Source organism: Abramis brama (assembly GCF_963993115.1).
Source record: "Abramis brama genome assembly, chromosome: 17".
Lineage (NCBI taxonomy): Eukaryota > Metazoa > Chordata > Actinopteri > Cypriniformes > Leuciscidae > Abramis > Abramis brama.
In genome coordinates this window covers 27837767-27859578 of record NC_139979.1, presented here as the reverse complement: position 1 = coordinate 27859578, position 21812 = coordinate 27837767, and the positions used below count along the sequence as shown (strand labels likewise).

The 21812-nt window shown below is 41.7% G+C and overlaps 1 protein-coding gene across 7 annotated transcripts in view; it reads right to left on the bottom strand.

Moving 5' to 3' along the window:
- The window catches only part of scgn (secretagogin, EF-hand calcium binding protein), a 46984-nt gene that overhangs the window by 8624 nt on the left and 16548 nt on the right, over window positions 1-21812 (bottom strand). For 4 of the 7 annotated variants that reach the window (XM_084089822.1, XM_084089827.1, XM_084089823.1 and 1 more), the window contains 3 exons: window positions 17883-17972; window positions 17748-17804; window positions 16754-16831 (listed from right to left, as the gene is read on the bottom strand). In XM_084089822.1, coding sequence (XP_083945948.1) covers window positions 16754-16831; window positions 17748-17804; window positions 17883-17972 — 225 coding nt within the window. The remainder of the gene's footprint in view (window positions 1-16753; window positions 16832-17747; window positions 17805-17882; window positions 17973-21812) is intronic. The other 3 variants (XM_084089824.1, XM_084089826.1, XM_084089828.1) reach the window with 2 other exon arrangements.

The window sequence follows — 21812 nt, the reverse complement described above, 5'->3', positions numbered from 1 at the left end:
TAAATGTCTTTACTGTCAAATTCTTACTGACCCCAAACTTGTGAACGGTAGTGTATTTTAGATCAGTTTCTCAACCAGTGGGTCACGACCCAAAAGTGGGTTGGAGAAAATGTATTTGGTTCAAATATCAAAAAATTTGGGGCGTAGCTTAATGGCCATGGGAAAATGAGGGTCCCATGGCCAAACCAATTGAGAACCACTGCTTTAGATAGCAGCTTTTCGATTCTCTTATAGTATTTTTCACACAAAAAAGAGAAATATTAATAAAAAGGGACTAAACTACTAATAATAGAACAGCAAACACTACAATATGTTTTCATATACCGTTTACTTTCTCTTCTTATAAGTGCTCTGTCTAATAATTTATAAATAGAAACAGTAAACGCCTCGGTTACGACTGTAACCTCGGTTCCCTGAAGAGGGAACGAGCGTTGCGTCGAGAATGACGCTATGGGGAACGCTTTGCGTGATGACGTCTTGAAGCACATGTAAAATCAGTCCAATGGTGTGGCGGAACGTCAGAGGCGGGTGACGTCACGTACCAGGAAACTATAAAAGCCGGCCCGAAACAGAAAACGAAAGCTTCGTAAAAGTCTGAAGTCGAGCTGACAGGCATGAAGGAGATATGGCAAGGCGACGCAACGCTCGTTCCCTCTTCAGGGAACCGAGGTTACAGTCGTAACCGAGGCGTTCCCTTTCAAGGGAACTCCCGTTGCGTCGAGAATGACGCTATGGGGAACGTCTATACCAACGCCTCCATAGCTACGAATGTCTGTCCTGTGTGTAATCTGGAGAGCAGCACTAGGAAGACAAAACATGAGACCCTGGAGCAGAGTCTAGATCCAGAGAGTAAAACCTGACGAAAGTGTGCGGTGAGGACCAGCCTGCCGCATCACAGACGTCCTGTAAAGAAACTCCTGAAATAAGGGCCTTAGAGGCCGCCATACTCATCGTCGAGTGCGACCGGACAGCCAAAGGAGAAGGCTGCCCAGCCGCCTCATAAGCAAGTGAGATAGCCTCGACCACCCACTTGCTCATCCTTTGCTTAGACACTGGACCTCCTTTGTTAGGGGACCCAAAGCACACAAATAATTGATCACTTTTACGCCACAGGGCAGCTCTGTGGACATACGCGTCTAACGCCCGAACTGGGCAAAGCAAATTATTAGCCTCCTGGTCAGCATTTTGAAAGGGAGGAGGACAGAAGGCCTGCAGGACAATAGGTCTGACCACATTAGTGGGGACCTTGGGGATATAACCCGGTCTCGGATGTAGAAAAGCTTTCACCATACCCGGAGCAAACTCTAAGCATGACGGAGCAACCGACAATGCTTGAAGATCCCCAATTCTCTTGAGAGAAGAGATAGCCAGAAGAAAAAGAGCTTTCAAAGTTAGAAACTTCTCAGGAACCTCCTCAATGGGCTCAAAGGGGGCCAGGGACAGGCCTTGAAGTGCAATGGACAAGTCCCATGGTGGCACCCTAGAGCGAACTGCAGGCCTCAGCCTCCAAATGCCACGAAGGAAACGAGATACCAAGGGGTCTTTCCCCACAGACATTCCACCCAAAGGAATGTGGTAAGCACCTATGGCCGCCACATAAACCTTTAAGGTGGACGGGGTCAGACCTGCAGTGAACCGGTCCTGCAGGAACTCCAGAACTGTACCAATTGGGCAGTTGACTGGATCCAACCGACGGTCACTACACCAAGAAGTGAAGACTCTCCACTTCAGGGCATAAAGTTTCCTCGTGGAGGGAGCTCTGGACTGTAGAATGGTCTCCACAACCTCAGTTGAGAGACCTGACTCTATGAGCTGGGCCCCCTCAGAGGCCAAGCCCACAGGTTCCACAGTTCTGGGCGGGGGTTTAAATATCGAGCCCTCCGCCTGGGACAGAAGGTCCCTCCTGACGGGTAGCTCCAGAGGAGGCCCGTCGAGGAGCGACACAAGATCGGGAAACCATACTCTGCCCGGCCAGCGCGGGGCTATAAGAAGCAGGCAAACCCGGTCCCTGCGAACTCTCTCCAGAACTCCCGGGAGCAGAGCAACTGGGGGAAAAGCGTACAGACGTAGCCTCGGCCACGTCTGCACCATAGCATCCAGTCCCAGAGGAGCTGGATGCGTGAGGGAGAACCAAAGTGGACAGTGAGACGTCTCTCGAGACGCAAACAGATCCACTTGAGCTTGGCCAAACTCCCTCCATATCAGCTCCACCACCTCGGGGTGGAGCCTCCATTCCCCGGGCCTCGGCCCCTGCCTCGACAGAGTGTCTGCTCCTATATTCTGGACCCCGGGGATGTAAGCTGCCCTGAGTGACAGTAACTTCCCCTGGGACCACAAGAGGATATGGCGTGCCAAGTTGGATAACGGGCGCGAGCGCAAACCCCCTTGGTGGTTGATATAGGCGACTACCGACGTGTTGTCCGTGTGTACTAACACATGGTGTCCCCTGAGATCTGTGATAAAGCTCCTCAGAGCCCGGAAGACAGCTAACATCTCTAGGCGATTGATATGCCAGGAACGATGATGGTCTTCCCACAGACCTTGAGATGAGCGACCCTCCAGGATCGCTCCCCAACCCGTGAGGGAAGCATCCGTCGTTAGCAGTTTGCGACGACAAGGAGCTCCCAACACTGGGCCCTGGGACAGGAACCAAGGTTTCTTCCACATAACCAGGGCACGTAAGCATCGCCGCGTGACCCTGATTGTGCGAAATGGGTTGCCCCTCGGGGAAAACCCCCTGGTCCTGAGCCACCACTGCAGGGGCCTCATGTGCAGCAGTCCAAAAGGTATCACGTTGGAAGCTGCTGCCATGAGACCCAACAGTCTCTGGAACTGTTTGACAGTGAGTAGCTGGCCTAGCTTTACACTTTTCACAGCTGCAAGGATGGACTCTATACGTGGCGGTGACAGGCGCGCCTGCATCGACACTGAGTCCCAAACCACGCCTAAAAAAGTGGTCCTCTGGAGAGGAGAAAGCACACTCTTCTTGGCGTTCAGCCGTAACCCCAGCTCTTTCATGTGGGCGAGAACAACATCTCGATGTTGAACCGCCAACTGATGCGACTGAGCTAAAATCAACCAATCGTCGATGTAGTTCATGATGCGAATACCCTGGAGGCGCAGCGGCGCCAGAGCTGCATCCATGCATTTGGTGAAAGTGCGGGGTGATAAAGCTAGGCCGAATGGAAGAACACGATATTGGTATGCTTTGCCCCCGAAAGCAAACCTCAGGAACTTCCAATGACACGGACGGATGGAAATATGGAAATATGCGTCCTTGAGGTCTATCGTGACAAACCAGTCCTCGGACCTGATCTGTGGCACGATCTGTCTCAATGTTAACATTTTGAACTTGAGCTGCATGACTGACTCGTTCAGAACTCGAAGATCTAAAATGGGACGCAATCCCCCGTCCTTCTTTGGAACTATGAAGTACCGGCTGTAAAACCCGGTTTCCCTGTCGGAGGGAGGTACATATTCTATGGCCCCTTTCTCTAACAGAGTGTTCACTTCCTGTTCCATGACCAGAACCTGCTCGGGGCCCACCACTGTGGGCAGGACCCCCATAAACCGAGGTGGGCGTTTCTTGAATTGTATCTGATACCCTTTTTCTACGGTCTGCAGGACCCAACGAGAAACATTTGACAGTAGCTTCCACGCTGTCAAAGATTCTACTAGAGGTACCAGCCTCTCGAGACTGGTTTCTGGATTTTGTTGTTGTTGAGTAGTCAATTCGTCGCCCTGTAACGGCGCACCGGCAGGGAACGACCGAACAGACTGCTCTAACGCCCTCCTCGGAGGGGGCGGGCATCCCGAGGCCACTACGTTTCCGGGTGGTCCTTGAGATATGTGCTCGCCGGAGACCGCTGCGCCCTGTAACACCTGAGGCGGCAGGGTTGGCAGAACGGTCCCCTGAGGGTACCGAAGAGAGACGGGCACCGTAAAAAGAGGTGTTAACCGCTCTGCTTCGGGGGGGACTACCCTCATTTGTCCTGAGCCCTCGGACGTCAGGATTTCTTCCCAGCAGCCTTCTTGGCAGTAATAACGGTCCGCAGATCCGCTCTACCCCTCGAAGACTGCTGGGTTTGAGCGCGCCCTCCGTGTCCCCGAGATTTTTGTGGGGGAGCACGGGAGGACACACTCTGCTTTTGAGTGGCACGATGATCAGCGCTCTTTTTAGAGGAGTGAGGCTGCTCCCGCTCAGCAGCCTCAATGAAAGAGCGGCGGGGGAGAAGTTTCTGGAGTGCAGCAGCCTGTTTTGAAGCTTCTTGCGATTTAGCTACCGCACTGTTCACTGCATCTCCAAATAGCCCAACAGTAGAAACCGGAGCATCTAAAAGAACATGTTTTTCTCTATCTTTGATGTCACTCAGATTGAGCCACAGATGCCTCTCAGTGGCCACCAGGGCTCCATAGACCGCCCGATTGATTTAGCGGTCTCCTTGGTGGCCCTGAGAGACAAATCTGTGGCTCTACGCAGTTCGGCTACTGTGTCAGGACCAATACCCCCGCCCTCCTCTAAATCACCCAGTAATTCTGCCTGATATGCTTGCATAAGGGACATCGTATGCAGACACGCTGCAGCTTGACCAGCGGCTGCATACGATTTATGAATCAGGGAGGAAGTGAATTTAACTGGTTTGGTGGGGAGTGTAGGAGCCTTCAGGGAAGATGCCGTTGCTGGAGAGAGATAGCTCGCAAGCGTCTCTTCCACCTTCGGCATCTCCCCATAACCATACTCTTTATATTTGTAGATGGAAGAGTAATGTGATGTTTGAGGTGTATATACTCTGTATGACATAGGTTTTCCCCACGATCTCGACACCTCGGTGTGGAGATCGGGGAAAAACGGAAGACTCCTACGCTGAGGCTGTGTACGAGATGGCAGGAAGCGTTCGTCGAGCTTGCTTTTCGAACGAACGTCCTGCCTATCCTCTGGCCACTCAAGAGAAAGTCTGTCTACTGCTCTTGTAACTACATCGAGCAGTTCTTCGAATGCATGAGACTGAGGTGGCGAATCCTCAGACTCAGCTTCAATACTCACAACATCCAACTCCTCAGAGCTGGATAGTTGCAGTATTGGTGCCTCTATCGGGAGGGAAGAAACCGCAGCGCGTGCTTCCACACCCTGATGAGAGGCACTGGATCTGTCAGTAAGAGGCTGAGATAAGGCAGAGCCCGTCTCAACATCCACTGACAGATCCATTTGCGAACCCCAGGTCTGAGATCGCCGCCGAGCCTCAGCCGCGGCGGGACCCGAGCCCTGGGGAACGTGGTCGGGATTGAACCGAGCCAAACGGGATCGGAGCGTCCGCAATGGAAGCGCACAGCAATGCACACAGTCACCACCCTCGAGTGCTGACTGGGCATGCTCCTCTCCCAAACAAACAACACAAAGAGTGTGTGTGTCACCTCCCGTTAAATAACGCGGGCAGGGATGGACACACACTCGATACTGCTGCTTGCTCGCCATATCTGAATAAATATATATATATATAGACAGACAACACCAAATAACAAGGACAGAATTCAACACAGAGCGCGACTGAAGACTCAGAAAGCTTTCGTTTTCTGTTTCGGGCCGGCTTTTATAGTTTCCTGGTACGTGACGTCACCCGCCTCTGACGTTCCGCCACACCATTGGACTGATTTTACATGTGCTTCAAGACGTCATCACGCAAAGCGTTCCCCATAGCGTCATTCTCGACGCAACGGGAGTTCCCTTGAAAGGGAACTAATGAAGACACTAGGAAAAGGTTTTGAACTGTATGAACTTATGGACTTTTGAGGTAATCAGCTAACCTACCTACTTTATTCCATTTTAATATCCGATTTTAAGTGAGAAGAGAAATTAAAAAAACATTTAGATATCAATCTGCATATGCGATGAACATTGGTTATGCTCCTCTTTAGTGGTTCCTTTTAAAGGGATTGTTCACCAAAAAATGAAAATCGCCCTATGATTCCTAGGTGTATATGACCATCTTCTTTCAGATGAACACAATCAGAGTTAGATCAAAAAATATCATTGCTCTTCCAAGCTTTATAGTGGTAGTGAATGGCAGTCCAGATTTTGAAGCCCAAAAAAGGGCTTCTATCCATCATAAAAGTTCTCCACACAGCTCCGGGGGGTTAATTAAGGGCTTCTGAAGTGAATAGATGGGTTTGTGTAAAAAAAGAAAAAAAAGAAAAAACCTTTATAAACTAAAATAACTTTCTTCCACCTTTTATTAATAAACTGTAATGCATTAAGGCACATTAAGAGTATTCTTTGTGATGGTTTTCTATGGGAGTGTGGAGGAGGCATGGTCACCATGACTGTGGGATGAGCGGTAGGGAGTCAGTTAATAAATACAGCCGTTTCCACTCAGTAAGTGGGAAGAGAATGAATAAAGCCTGTTCCAGTGTTTGATTGAGGAGAGAGAGAGCACAAGACAAATGGACTGACCTTGAAATTGAACTGGAGAATACTGCTGCAAAGCTGGCTTTTTGTTGAGTTTTATTTTGTTTGGTTATTTTTGAAAAAAACAGTACAACTGAGTACAACTGGCTTGCTGCCCCAATCCTTCTTTCCCTCACAAAATATACTACAATAGTGCCGAAACCCAGGACTGATGGTCAAGTCACCTTTATTTATATAGTGCTTTCTACAATATGGATCGTTTACATTGATAAACAGCTTCACAATGATAAACAGGAAAACAACATGATTCAACATGTATCAATTCAATTCCGCTGTAAACCAGCTCTAAAAAGACAATAGTACTTTTAAACAGTTATTATTAAGTTGAAATAAGTTCAGTGTTGATTCAGTTCAGTTTAATAACTGTGAAAAGTTCATCAATTATGGAGAGTTCAATTCATCTACAGTGAGGAAAATAAGTATTTGAACACCCTGCTATTTTGCAAGTTCTCCCACTTGGAAATCATGGAGGGGTCTGAAATTGTCATCGTAGGTGCATGTCCACTGTGAGAGACATAATCTAAAAAAAAAAATCCAGAAATCACAATATATGATTTTTTAACTATTTATTTGTATGATACAGCTGCAAATAAGTATTTGAACACCTGTCTATCAGCTAGAATTCTGACCCTCAAAGACCTGTTAGTCTGCCTTTAAAATGTCCACCTCCACTCCATTTATTATCCTAAATTAGATGCACCTGTTTGAGGTCGTTAGCTGCATAAAGACACCTGTCCACCCCATATAATCAGTAAAAATCCAACTACTAACATGGCCAAGACCAAAGAGCTGTCCAAAGACACTAGAGACAAAATTGTACACGTCCACAAGGCTGGAAAGGGCTACGGGGAAATTGCCAAGCAGCTTGGTGAAAAAAGGTCCACTGTTGGAGCAATCATTAGAAAATGGAAGAAGCTAAACATGACTGTCAATCTCCCTCGGACTGGGGCTCCATGCAAGATCTCACCTCGTGGGGTCTCAATGATCATAAGAAAGGTGAGAAATCAGCCCAGAACTACACGGGAGGAGCTGGTCAATGACCTGAAAAGAGCTGGGACCACCGTTTCCAAGGTTACTGTTGGTAATACACTAAGACGTCATGGTTTGAAATCATGCATGGCACGGAAGGTTCCCCTGCTTAAACCAGCACATGTCAAGGCCCGTCTTAAGTTTGCCAATGACCATTTGGATGATCCAGAGGAGTCATGGGAGAAAGTCATGTGGTCAGATGAGACCAAAATAGAAATTCCACTAAACGTGTTTGGAGGAAGAAGAATGATGAGTACCATCCCAAGAACACCATCCCTACTGTGAAGAATGGGGGTGGTAGCATCATGCTTTGGGGGTGTTTTTCTGCACATGGGACAGGGCGACTGCACTGTATTAAGGAGAGGATGACCGGGGCCATGTATTGCGAGATTTTGGGGAACAACCTCCTTCCCTCAGTTAGAGCATTGAAGATGGGTCGAGGCTGGGTCTTCCAACATGACAATGACCCGAAGCACACAGCCAGGATAACCAAGGAGTGGCTCTGTAAGAAGCATATCAAGGTTCTGGCGTGGCCTAGCCAGTCTCCAGACCTAAACCCAATAGAGAATCTTTGGAGGGAGCTCAAACTCCATGTTTCTCAGCGACAGCCCAGAAACCTGACTGATCTAGAGAAGATCTGTGTGGAGGAGTGGGCCAAAATCCCTCCTGCAGTGTGTGCAAACCTGGTGAAAAACTACAGGAACGTTTGACCTCTGTAATTGCAAACAAAGGCTACTGTACCAAATATTAACATTGATTTTCTCAGGTGTTCAAATACTTATTTGCAGCTGTATCATACAAATAAATAGTTAAAAAATCATACATTGTGATTTCTGGATTTTTTTTTTTAGATTATGTTAAATACCTTTTGACTAGTAACCAAAAGTTCAAATCATAGTCTCTGCTGCACCAAATTAACTGATATAAATAGTGTAGAACATTGCATAGAAACTGTGTCTATTCCTCGTTTAGTGAGATCAAATAATAAATCTACTGCAGGATCTAGAAAAAATCTAATTGTTATTAAACCAGAAAATGTTGCTATTAGTAACCAAAAACAATTTCTAAAGCTAGGTCTTCTAAACATTAGATCACTCACACCTAAGGCAGTTATTGTAAATGAAATAGTCACGGATAATAGCTTCGATGTACTTTGCCTTACTGAAACTTGGCTTAAACCTAATGATTATTTCGGTCTAAATGAGTCTACTCCATCAGGATACTCCTATAAGCACGAACCCCGTCTGATTGGTCGTGGCGGCGGTGTTGCAGCGGTCTATAGAGATATTCTCAATGTTACTCAGAAAACGGGTTATAAGTTTATTTCGTTTGAAATACTTGTACTAAATGTTACGCTCTTAGATGTTAGAAAAAAATCCATATTATCTCTAGCCTTGGCTACCGTATATAGACCACCTGGGCCTTACGCTGATTTCCTAAAAGAGTTTGCAGATTTTCTCTCAGATCTATTGGTCAATGTAGATAAAGCATTAATTGTTGGAGATTTTAACATACACGTAGATAATCCAAATGATGCGTTAGGGGCTGCGTTTATAGATTTATTAAATTCCTTTGGGGTCAAACAAAACGTCACCGGACCAACTCATCGTCTTAATCACACACTCGATTTAATTATATCATATGGAACCGATCCAACCGATATAGATATCATTCCACAAAGTGATGATGTCACTGACCATTACTTGGTAACTTGCATATTACGTACTGCTGTAATATGTCATGCGGCGCCGCGTTTTCGACCAGGCAGAACAATCCTTCCATCCACCATAGATAATTTCTCGAGTTGCTTGTCTGATCTGTCTCAGCTGCTGCCTGAACCCAAACAAACAGATGAACTAGAAGAACTAACTAGCACTATGAGCACCATTCTCTCTAGAACATTGGATGTTGTTGCACCCGTTAGATTAAAAAAGGTCACAGAGAAAATTAAAGCACCATGGTACAATAATACTACGCATGTTCTAAAGAGAGAAACCCGTAATTTAGAGCGTAAATGGAAACAAACTAATTTAGAGGTCTTTAGAATCGCGTGGAAAGACAGTATGTCACGTTATAAAAAGGCCCTAAAAGCAGCCAGGGCTGAGCACCTCCGCAAACTAATAGAAAACAACCAAAACAATCCTAGGTTTTTATTTAACACCGTGGCTAGACTAACAAATAAACAGACGTCACCCGAACAAAATATCCCGTTACAGTTTAGTAGTAATGATTTCATGAACTTCTTCACTGAGAAAATAGAAAACATCAGAACCACAATTGTAAACGTTCAATCCTCAATCGCACCTTATAATTCAGCCTCAATTTTCCCCCCGCAAGAACAATTACAGTGCTTTACAACTATAGAACAAAAAGAGTTAAATAAACTTATCACTTCATCTAAAACAACAACATGTTTATTAGATCCTATACCAACTAAACTACTGAAGGAAGTGTTACCTGTAGTGGAAGAGCCTCTCCTCAATATTATTAACTCGTCTTTATCTTTAGGTCATGTTCCAAGAACATTTAAACTGGCAGTGATAAAACCTCTCATTAAGAAACCACAATTAGACCCGCATAATCTAGCAAATTATAGACCCATTTCAAATCTACCTTTTATGTCTAAAATACTAGAAAAAGTTGTGTCCACTCAACTGGGCTCTTTCTTGCAAGAAAATGATATCTATGAAAAGTTTCAGTCAGGATTCAGGCCGCATCATAGCACTGAAACTGCGCTCGTTAAAATCACAAATGATTTACTCTTAGCTTCTGACCAAGGCTGCATCTCAATACTAGTTTTACTTGATCTAAGTGCTGCGTTCGATACTATAGATCATACAATACTCTTAGATCGACTACAAAATTATACTGGTGTTCAAGGACAAGCATTAAGCTGGTTTAGATCATACTTATCAGACCGCTACCATTTTGTCTATTTAAATGGAGAAAAATCGATCATAACTCCAGTAAACTATGGAGTGCCGCAGGGATCTGTGTTGGGCCCTCTGTTATTCTCAATATATATGCTGCCACTTGGAAATATTATAAGGAAACATGGAATTAGTTTCCATTGTTATGCTGATGACACTCAAATATATATTTCATCACGGCCGGATGAAAACGCTAAATTATCCAAATTGACAGAGTGTGTTAAAGATATAAAAGATTGGATGACGCGTAATTTTCTATTATTAAATCCAGACAAGACAGAGGTAATACTTATCGGTTCAAAAAAACGCCCACAGAACCTCTCACAATACAACTTTGACATCGTAGGATGTCCTGTTACTTTATCCTCTACAGTAAAAGACCTGGGTGTTATACTCGATTGTAACCTGTCTTTTGAAAATCATATTTCGTATGTTACAAAAACAGCCTTTTTCCACCTTAGAAACATTGCTAAGCTACGTAATATGCTATCAGTTTCTGATGCAGAAAAGTTAGTTCATGCATTCATGACCTCGAGACTAGATTACTGTAATGCTTTATTAGCCGGTTGTCCTGCATCCTCAATAAACAAGCTACAGTTAGTCCAAAATGCAGCCGCTAGAGTTCTTACTAGATCAAGAAAATATGATCATATAACACCGATTTTATCATCACTACATTGGCTACCTATAAAGTTCCGTATTAATTATAAGGTATTGCTACTGACTTATAAAGCCCTAAATGGCTTAGCTCCAGTCTATTTAGCGGATCTTCTATCACCCTATAATCCATCGCGCTCTTTAAGATCAATAAATTCAAGGCTTTTGGTCATACCTAGGATATCCAGATCAACCAAAGGAGGGAGAGCATTTTCACATTTGGCTCCAAAACTCTGGAATAGCCTTCCTGATACTGTTCGTTGCTCGGACTCACTCTCCCAGTTTAAAACTAGATTAAAGACGCATCTTTTCGGCCAGGCATTCATATAATATTGTTAATCTCACAGTTTCAAACTACAATCCGGCCTCTAGTTCAAAAATGCCAGAGGAGAACTGGCCCCCGACTGAGCCTGGGTTCTCCCAAGGTTTTTTTTTTTCTCCATTAGGTCACCTGATGGAGTTTTAGGACACCATTAGGCCGCTTGATGGAGTTTTTTCGGTTCCTTGCCACTGTTGCCTTTGGCTTGCTCAGTTGGGGATATTTTGGGGATATTTAATTTTATTCTATCAATCAATAAATTCCACTAGAAACAAACTCTGTTGTATTATTTTATTTTAATACTGTGAAGCTGCTTTGATACAATCTGTATTGTGAAAAGCGCTATACAAATATACTTGATTTGATTTGATTTGATTATGTCTCTCACAGTGGACATGCACCTACGATGACAATTTCAGACCCCTCCATGATTTCTAAGTGGGAGAACTTGCAAAATAGCAGGGTGTTCAAATACTTATTTTCCTCACTGTATAAAGCAGTTATGGGGAAAATAGTTAATCCAGCTCAGTTCAGTTCTCATCCATTAGTGTCAGTGCATTCAAGTCAATAATATTGCAGAATATTAAGTGTCCCCAACTAAGCAAGCCTTTTGGTGACAGTGGCAAGGAACCCAAACTCCATCAGTGATAGAAATGGAGAAAAAACCTTGGGAGAAATTAAGCTCAGGCGGGAGCCATTTATCCTCTGGCCAGACGAACAAACATGGAGTGGTTTAATTTTAGTCTGCATCTCAAGTCAGATTGTGGATTGATATTCAGAAAATTTCATCCAGTTCCTTCTGCTTGAAGATCAGGATTCATTATGCCAGCATTTGGTGGGAGAGGAGAAGATGGCCATAGGGGTCTGTGCAGAGGACTTGCCTGGTTCGCATGGTTTCTAGTCGACAAGGTCTTTACAGGTGGTTTGTCTCTAGGGAGCATCTAGATGTCATCTAGAAGCGTTTGTGTGAGGGGCTTATGAGATAGCCACAATTTTAGTTTAAAAGAATACAAAGACATTTTTATCGGTCATAACTTCTGGAGAGAAAAAAAGACGCAGACACTGGACACAAATGAAACTTTCTAGCATGTGTCAACCACCTGCGTTCGTGCACACTATCAAATGGAGTATGCTTTGAAAGGCTAACGTACGTGTAAAAAAACTAAGTATACTCTGGGCTTAAGTCTGCAGGGCAATCACCCAGTAAAGCATTACAATAATCTAGCCTTGAGGTCATGAATGCATAAATTAACATTTCTGAATTTGACAATGAGACTCCCTGTTACAAATACAGTAGAAATATCACCTTCTACCACTAAAGATTGGTTTTTTAAACAATATTCCTTATCAGTTTAATCTCCTCAGCATCCCAGATAGTTTAGAAGAACTTGATGTTGCAACAGAAACTACTGTCTCTCTTCTCCAGTACTTTAGACACAGTTGCTCCTTTGCACTTAAAAAAGATTCAAGAAAATAGTCCAACGCCGTGTTACAATGAGCACACTCAGGCCCCTCAAGAGAGCAGCCAGAAAAATGGAGAGCAGCAGGAAGAAAACAACACTAGAAGTTTTTCGCATTTCGTTAAAGGGGTCATATAATGTCATTTTTGTACAAGCTAATATGATTCTTTAGGGTCTAATTTAAAAGTTTGTAATATACTTTAATTAAAAATTCTCATTAGTATTGTAAGAAAACACTCATTTTACCTGGTCAAAAACAGCTCTGTTTTCAGCACGCCGTTTAAGTGCATGTGTCTTTAAGTGATAATGAGCTTTGCTCACCCCGCCCCTCTGTTCTGTGCGTACACCGTTTGTTGTAACCATAGCACAATAACCATAACGCGTTGTTCATTATAAACGTGGGATTATGAATTATATTGAGAACGTCGTACATAGAAAACATGCTGTAATGTACCCTGAGTGTAAACAGCCGCATTCATCGTGAAGCGTGCTAGCGATTTGCAAAGATTAATATAAAGATTAATATAAAGGTTAATAAAACGTTACACTCACTTCTTCTTCTGGAGGTTCAGCAGGAACACGAATAGTTGGTACCGATCCTTTTTTCAGGAGCAGCTTCTTAGCAAAACCAGCTTTACTGGCCCTCGTTTGTAAAGCAGTCTGGTGTGTGAAATGATTTGCACAAACAAAAATCGCAAAATCGTGGGGAATATTCCCTTCGAAAACAAAACTCAGCTACTGCGTCTTCAGCGGTTCGGATTTAGGAGCATCAAAATAACTGCTGTGTTCCTTATTGCACCCAAGAACAGAACACCACAATCGCTTAGACGCCATTCTGCTCATAGACAGTGCTCCAGCGTATCAACATTGACCGCGCGGACTATGATGACTGACAGCTCGCTCACGAGCGAGGGCAGGTCTGATTTGAAATGCTGCTGTCAATCAACAATCGTCCGATGGAGGGGCGTCCGACCGTGTGACGTCAACGGCTTGATTAGAGACAGGGGAAAACATATAAGAAGATTTTAAAAAAAACACTGGATGGATTTTTATGATTTTATGATGGTTGTGTACAAGCACTGCCAACACACATTTCAGTACAATCAACTTGTAAAAGTGCATGTACCATTATATGACCCCTTTAAAAGACAGCACTGTTGCATTCAGAAAGGCCTTAAAAACTGCTAGATCTGCTTATTTTTCGACCCTCTTAGAAGAAAACAAAGACAACCCCAGGTATTTATTTGATACAGTGGCCAAATTAACGAAAAATAAAGCTTCAACCCCAGACGTTCCATTCATTCATTGCTATAGGAGAGGAAGAATTGTCTAAACTCGTTAAATCATCTAAATTAACATGTTGGACCCTATACCGACTAAGCTACTGAAAGAGATGCTTCCAGAGGTCATATCCTCTTCTTAATATCATTAATTAATCTTTTGCAGAAAACTTTTAAGCTGGCTATTATTAAACGGCTTATTAAAAAATTACAACTTGATCCTACAGAATTAGTCGATTACAGGCCGATCTTGAATCTATCTTTTCTTTCAAAGATACTAGAAAAGGCAGTATCATCACAACTATGTTCCTTTTTAGAAAGAAATGGTATCTGTGAGGATTTCCAGATAGGATTTAAACCGTATCATAGTACTAATGATTTGCTTTTACCATCTTGTACCATGGTTGCATCTTTCTATTAGTGTTACTGGATCTTAGTGCTGCATTTGATAACATCTACCACAACATTCTTTTGAATAGACTCGAAAATGATGTTGGCATTAGTGGAATTCCATTGGCGTGGTTCAAATCATACTTATTATACTTAATACTTATTGGACCAAAAACCTCTGCACGTAATAACCTAGAATACTGTCTAAAACTTGATGGATTTTTCTGTCAAATATTTGTCGTCAATTAGGAACCTGGTTGTGCTCTTTGATACCAATCTTTTATTTGAAAGCCACGTTTCTATTTCTTGAGATTTATGACCTCAAGGCTAGATTATTGTAATGCTCTAGTCTAGTGGGTGGTTGCCCTTCACACTGAATAAAAAAACTCCAGCTGGTCCAAAACACAGCAACTAGAATTCTTACTAGAATAAGAAGTATGACCATATTAGCCCAGTTCTGTCAACACTGCATTGGCTCCCTATTAAACATTGTATATATTTTAAAATCTTGCTAATTACTTGCACTAAATGGTTTAGCTCCCAAGTACTTGAGCAAGCTCTTAATTCACTATAGTCCTTCACGTCTATTGCGATCTCAAAATGGCCAGCTGATAATTCCTAGAATATCAAAATCAACCGCAGGTGGTATATCCTTTTCCTCTTTAGAACATACTCTGGAACAGTCTTCCTCGGGACGCAGACACATTCTGTCAGTTTAAATCTAGACTAAAATCACATCTCTTTTACCTGCCATACACATAGCACATTATCAATTTCTATAATTCAAATCAGTTAAAAGATTGTTAGGCTGCATAAACTAGGTCAGCCGGAACCAGGAACATTTCCTATAACACCAGATGTACTTGTAACATCATAAGAAGAATGGCATCTACGCTAATATTAGTCTCTCTGTTTATTTTGAGATTACTGTAGTCAGCCGGATCTGGGCCGTATCTAGATCAGATAGAGGACCTGTGCCTAGACATGACCACAATGCAGCCCTGAAGTGTCAGCAGAGATTGTGTCAACTAGACAATCCCCTGTGAAGACCTCATTGACACAACAGCCAGTGGCACAGATCCTCAACATAGCCCGCCCCATACCAGGGTGATGAATCTGATCTTCAACCAGATGGAACTGGATAAATATTTGTAATGTTCCGATTCCAATCTGACTTCTGACCTGTAATGCTGCTTGAATCATAATCATACACTGTTTGTTTGTTTGTTGGCCAGAGGAGAACTGGCGACAGAGCCTGGTTTCCCCCAAGGTTTTTTTTTCTCCATTCTGTCACCTGATGGAGTTTTGGTTCCTTGCCAGTGTCGCCTCTGGCTTGCTTAGTTGGGGACACTTAATATTCGGCAATATATACAATTGACTTGAATGCACTGACACTAATGGATGAGAACTGAACTGAGCTGGACAATGACATCACCTTTTTCTCCAGAGCTGCTGTATAGATAACTGAACTAAATTAAAAACTAATGATTTTTACAACCAAAATAAATCAACACTTAACTTACTTAAGCTGGACAAATAAACTATTTTCTTCTTGAGCTGCTGTACAGCCGAAACAAACTTTGTTGCATTATTTTCCTGTTATCACTGTAAAGCTGCTTTGAAACAATCTGTATTTAAACACACTATAAATAAAGGTGACTTGTCTTGACCCTTATTTTTCTCAGTTCCGTGTCCTGTATTGTATTTACATGTTAATTGTAAAGCTGTTGCATTTTTTTGTGTGTGAATTACCTTTCTTTGTTTTCTTTTGTAAATAAAGTGTGAAGCTGCAAACAGAACCTTATCTCCTCTTCCTTGCTTGCCAGTCGTGATATACTGATTTTTAAATAATGAAATTGTGATTTTATTTTCAGTTTAAATATTCAGTGCTTAAATATAAAGAGGGTATATTGAATTTGTCAAGCTATGTGTTTTAAAGGTTAAATGTCCTTTACAATTAGGTTTATTGATTAATTCACTCAATGCTTGGGAGAAACTACCCCTAAAGAAATCTCTAAAGCGGTTGTTTTAACATTGTTTTTAACTGCCTATTTTGAATGCATGTGTATTATTTTTTGCATTCGATTATTTCAATTGGCAACCAAAAACATATTGAAACCGAGACTAACATGAAACATGAGCTCATTTTAAGAAGCATGGATAGATATGGATAGTTGAAAAGTTTAGGTTTATACAACTAAAATAAATGCATGGTGCATGGTTACCATGGCATCTGTGTATTCTTCCAACTTGTTTGAGGAAATATTCTTTTTGTGCTGCTCAAACAGGTCCTTCAAGAAACCCTGTCATGAAAAAGAGGCATTTTATCTTTAAAATTATGATGATTAGGCTGAAACAAAACAGAAAAGAGAAGGTAAGAGAAAGAAGTGATTGAAATATTTTTATGAAAATGTGATGAGAATAGTACAGAGCACCTAAAGTGACTTTTGAAGAAAAAAAAAACTTCCCGTGTGTACCGTTTTGCACATTGAGAAAAAACTTCTACGTAAATAACATAATTGATCATTATATTGTGAAATCTATTGATAATCTATGATTAAAATGTTGTCACATTTCTGTAATCAATTTGGTGCTTGGTGCTTTGTGAGAGTATTGAAACAGTATTACAGTATCTACTATAAAACAATGTATCCCGAGATTCTTCATGTAAGTGAATAAATACATAGATCCGCAACCAGGATTCATATAACCTAATGGTCTGGTGGTAGAACTTTTGTTAAGTGTTAGATATTCCGTATTCTAATCTGCCCTCATATAGTTTTATACAAATCAATTCTTTCATAAAAGGTCTCATCAATGATTGTATATCAAGTGCAGGAAAACATTTGTGTACATTTTGTTTTGTGATTTCTCTGGAAAGAATTGAGTCTCCACAATGGCATTAAGTGATAGATTGACGCGCTCATCTGTGTGAAGACTGCATGAGCCAAAAGAGGAAGTTCCACTGCCACTGATAACATTGGCAACGAACACTCAGCATGATTTCAAAAACAACACATTAAAGTGCCAGATCACCTCTTATTTAAGACAAATAAACGTCAACTGGATATGTTTCATTTCCATTAGGTATCCGTGCTGCAAAATTTTTCCCCCCAAAAAATGGTGGGGACAATATCGACCCTGGCAAAAAGTGGTGGACCAACCCTCTAATTACGCTTGGAATATAAATCTCGCTGTGAGTCATATGTGTGCATTTACCCTGAGCTCCACAGCTGATATGTAACCACTGCTGTCAGCATCATGTTTCCTCCAGATCTATCATGGGAAATGTGGAAACTTTTTTAAAAATGGAAAAGTGAAATGAGAGTGAGATTATGTGAAGTGAAAGGTTACCTTCATAAACTCCACACTGTTGTCTAATAGAGCCTCTCTACGAAAGATAAGAAGGAAGTTCTCATCCTCGGGCAGGATCATATTTGCCATCTAGTATACATGCATGCACACGCACGCACACGCACGCACACGCACACACACAAATGACATGTTTACTGTTTAGTACCAGCTAATAAAGAGGTTTAATCATACTGAAATCAATTATGCCACCACTCATAAAAGTGAATTACTTCCTTAATGCAAGGCAGATGTAATACCAATGTTTTTGCCCATATGCTAGTGTTAGATACGGTAACTAGAGTGCTCTAGGTGGATGCTAGGTGGTTTCTTACTGACCCAAGTCTATGATATTTTGGTCTCTTGATATGGCTCAGGTCCCTCTTTGTTTTGTTTTTTGTTTTTGTTTTTTACCAGTTTTATCATCAGGTTATTTATTACCAATACCCTTGCCTTTTTGTAGTATTTTCCTGAATGATCCTCTGTCCTAATATTTTATGAGTAAATGCCCTCTTTGTTTAGTGTTGCCTGGAAGGGGAAAACAAGACTACACACAAACATACACAGATTCAAAATTAGGGGCGTGCAGTCCATAAGCTTTGAATGCTCTGCATACCAAGCCAACTGAGAGAATGGGTTTGTGGACTCGCTAATTAATTACTATTCACAATAAAATGTTAGTAATACATATGTAACTGTCTGTCATTTATTTATTTGCCAAACGACTGTAACTTTCTTTAAATCTGTGATTCTGTGCCAGTTATGGAGGGTTTCGGGTAAGCGGAGATCCACAACAGCTTTGGCGCCTATTCTCTGTTGTCATCATTGTTCTGCATTCTCATAGGATTGCTGGCAAATGGGGGATTACATTGCGCAGAGAAAGCCATAGAAATAAAATACATAGATTCCCTGGTGCTGCCAGGTTGTGCGGTTTTGAATTTGTGCCGATAAAAATTGGCTTGGGCAGGTGGACAAAATTGGGTCTGGTTTGGGGCCAGTTCTGCGTTTTTTAAACATCCAAACATCCGCTGCCCTATCTGGTAATGACTTTGCAGGCAGCGTCTGCGCACAAAGGTACCTCACAAAACTGATTTCGGACAGAGTTCTGAGGCAGCATAACAGTTTAGAAATGACATCATAGGTGGCAAACGTTGATCAAAAATGTACATTTACACAAACTGATGACCAGCCGCAACTTTCAGACGTCATCTTTATTTTTCTAGCTCAACTGTCACAGAATGGAAAGCACAGAATTGTGGGATATCAAAGGCAGTGAAGGATACATCTATGCTGCCTTCAAAAATCGATCAGATGAAGATATTTCAGGAGACAGGAAGTGAAACTAACATTGCATTCGGACATGCCTTGATCCATTCAGACCTTGGAATGCGTCCGAAGGCAGCATTTATCAGTTTTAAGACTGTACGATGATGACACCTACAAAATCGTAGGCTACCTACGACTCAAGTTAGTATAGAAGAATAAAATGTCATCAGCATGCGCTAGAGGTAAACAAATAGAGCAAGATGAATCGCACTTTGGCAATTGTGGTTTTTATGTGCACTGAAAAAAAAGGAGAATATGGACATGGAGGAGAAAAGAGAGAAGAAATAGCTATAAGGCATGCAAATTTTGTAAATGGGACTTGTGGTAAGTATAGTTTTAGTGTCATGTCGCATTGATCAATACCTACGCTATTTCATGTTGCATTTTTATTGGCTAGTCAGTAGACATTGGTCATAGCAGCAAACACATTAGGCTCATTTGAGATTAGCAAAATCTGCGCAGAAATGATCACTGGTGATCACCGCGAAATGCATGCCGATTGGAAATGTGTCCGAGTCTAGTCCGACTGGCTTTGATATGAAGGTAAAAGAGTAGCAAAACTCAAGAGCACATAGATGTAAATTTGAGAACTTGCACAATAAATATTCGTACTTGTACGTGAACATTTACACTCACAGCTCCCATGTGAAAACCTGTAAAAATCTGAAGTTGAATGTTGAAATTCGCACTCGCAGACAATGGTCACAAACCTGTATTCTGAATTTGAAGCTGCAGACATGTAGTCACAAATGTGTAAAATGCCATTCACAGAAATACAATGACAGACACAAATTTGTAATATATATTTGTATTTATTCTTCGCAGTACAACCTCAATTATGCACTTGCAACTTCTCAAATCTGTCACTGCAATTTCAAATTTCGAATTTGAAAAGGGACTTCTATTGTATGCGATGATGTCATGAAACCCGTGTCCTCGGGGCGCTCTGAAATGCTAACATGGCTTAATGCATTAGACTGATATTAAAAGAAATAAATGATATTATCAAACTCAGTAATAATAATGCATACTACAGAAAAGCAGATGAGCACAGAATATGAGCGTTTAATTAAGACAGTGGTATTAAAATACCAAACTCAGGAAACACCATATGTTAGCTTTTCAGAGCGGGTTTCGTGACATCTTCGCGTACAATAGAAGTCCCATTTCATTGGCGAGGCACCAACCAATAAAACGGCTCCTTTGAACAACCCTGCTCCTGCCCCCCTTTCTCTCTCGCCGCCACTGAGTTTCAAGTGCACAAGTTAGTTTTGCACCTAATATATCGTGGAAAGAGTAGCTAAAGTCAAGGAGCGACATTTGAAATTGCAGTGACAGATTTGAGAAGTTGCAAGTGCCTAATTGAGGTTGTACTGCAAATGTGAATGTAAGATTAAATGCAAATATATATTACAAGTTTGTGTCTGTCATTGTATTTCTGTGAATGGCATTTTACACATTTGTGACTACTTGTCTGCAGCTTCAAATTCAGAATACAGGTTTGTGACTATTGTCTGCGAGTGCAAATTTCAACATTCAACTTCAGATTTTTATTTTACAGGTTTTCACATTGAAGCTGTGAGTATAAATGTTCGCGTACAAGTACGAATATTTATTGTACAAGTTCTCAAATTCACATCTACGTGCTCTCGAGTTTTGCTACTTTTACCTTCATACTTTGATGTCATACTGACCTTTGTCAAAAAACTCTCGGCGGCTATGTCGGATTGTGCAGTCAGGCGCAGTTGCTCTCCCCCGACTGCGCTGATCAAAAACACGATGGGAAAGGATTTGCTGACGACACAACTTAATGCTCGTTGATTTAAACTAGTGGTTCTCAACCTGGGGGCTGTGAGACAACTTAATTTATATATTTAATATAATTAATTGATTTTATTATTAATAAGTTACATTAAAAATATTATCAAAGCATCACCTCGTTATACCATAATATTTCTGCATGAACACAGTTTATATTCACATAGTTGTGAGTGTTTTATAACGGAAGCTCACAGAAGAAGCGTGTTTTGAAGAAGTTTATGAGGATCAGTGGCATAGGCGGAAATCGCGGGGGGGGGGTATTTTTTCTTTAATACAGATTATGCTGCGTCATTAATAAATCATGACAATTTTAAATTTTCATAACCAATGTACTTTTGTCACCGATGTAGTCCGCCTCGCTATGTTGGCGATTATAACCTTGTTTTATACAGTCTGTGCGTTTACCGCGATTGTTTAAAACCGTTCCCTCACACACACCCATAAAGTGTACGCATACACTATGTGTAACGTTAGTCTTGTAGATTAACTGTTAGACAAGTGCGGGTGCGCATTTAGATTTTCACGCTTTCACTGTGTGATTTAGTCAGTTTATATCATTTAATATAGTTATTCTAATATAATATCACACAAAGAGTGCAGTTTTTCTCCAGATATTAACATGATAATAAATGTGATTTAATAAATTGATAAATGAAAAGTTTACTTTTAGACACCATATTGCCTGTTTTAACTCTATTTCGCCAACGAAAATAGTTGAAAACTAAGCCAAAGCACTGTATTTGCGTCTCTGAGAAACACACGAGGTATTTCCTTACTGAATTATGA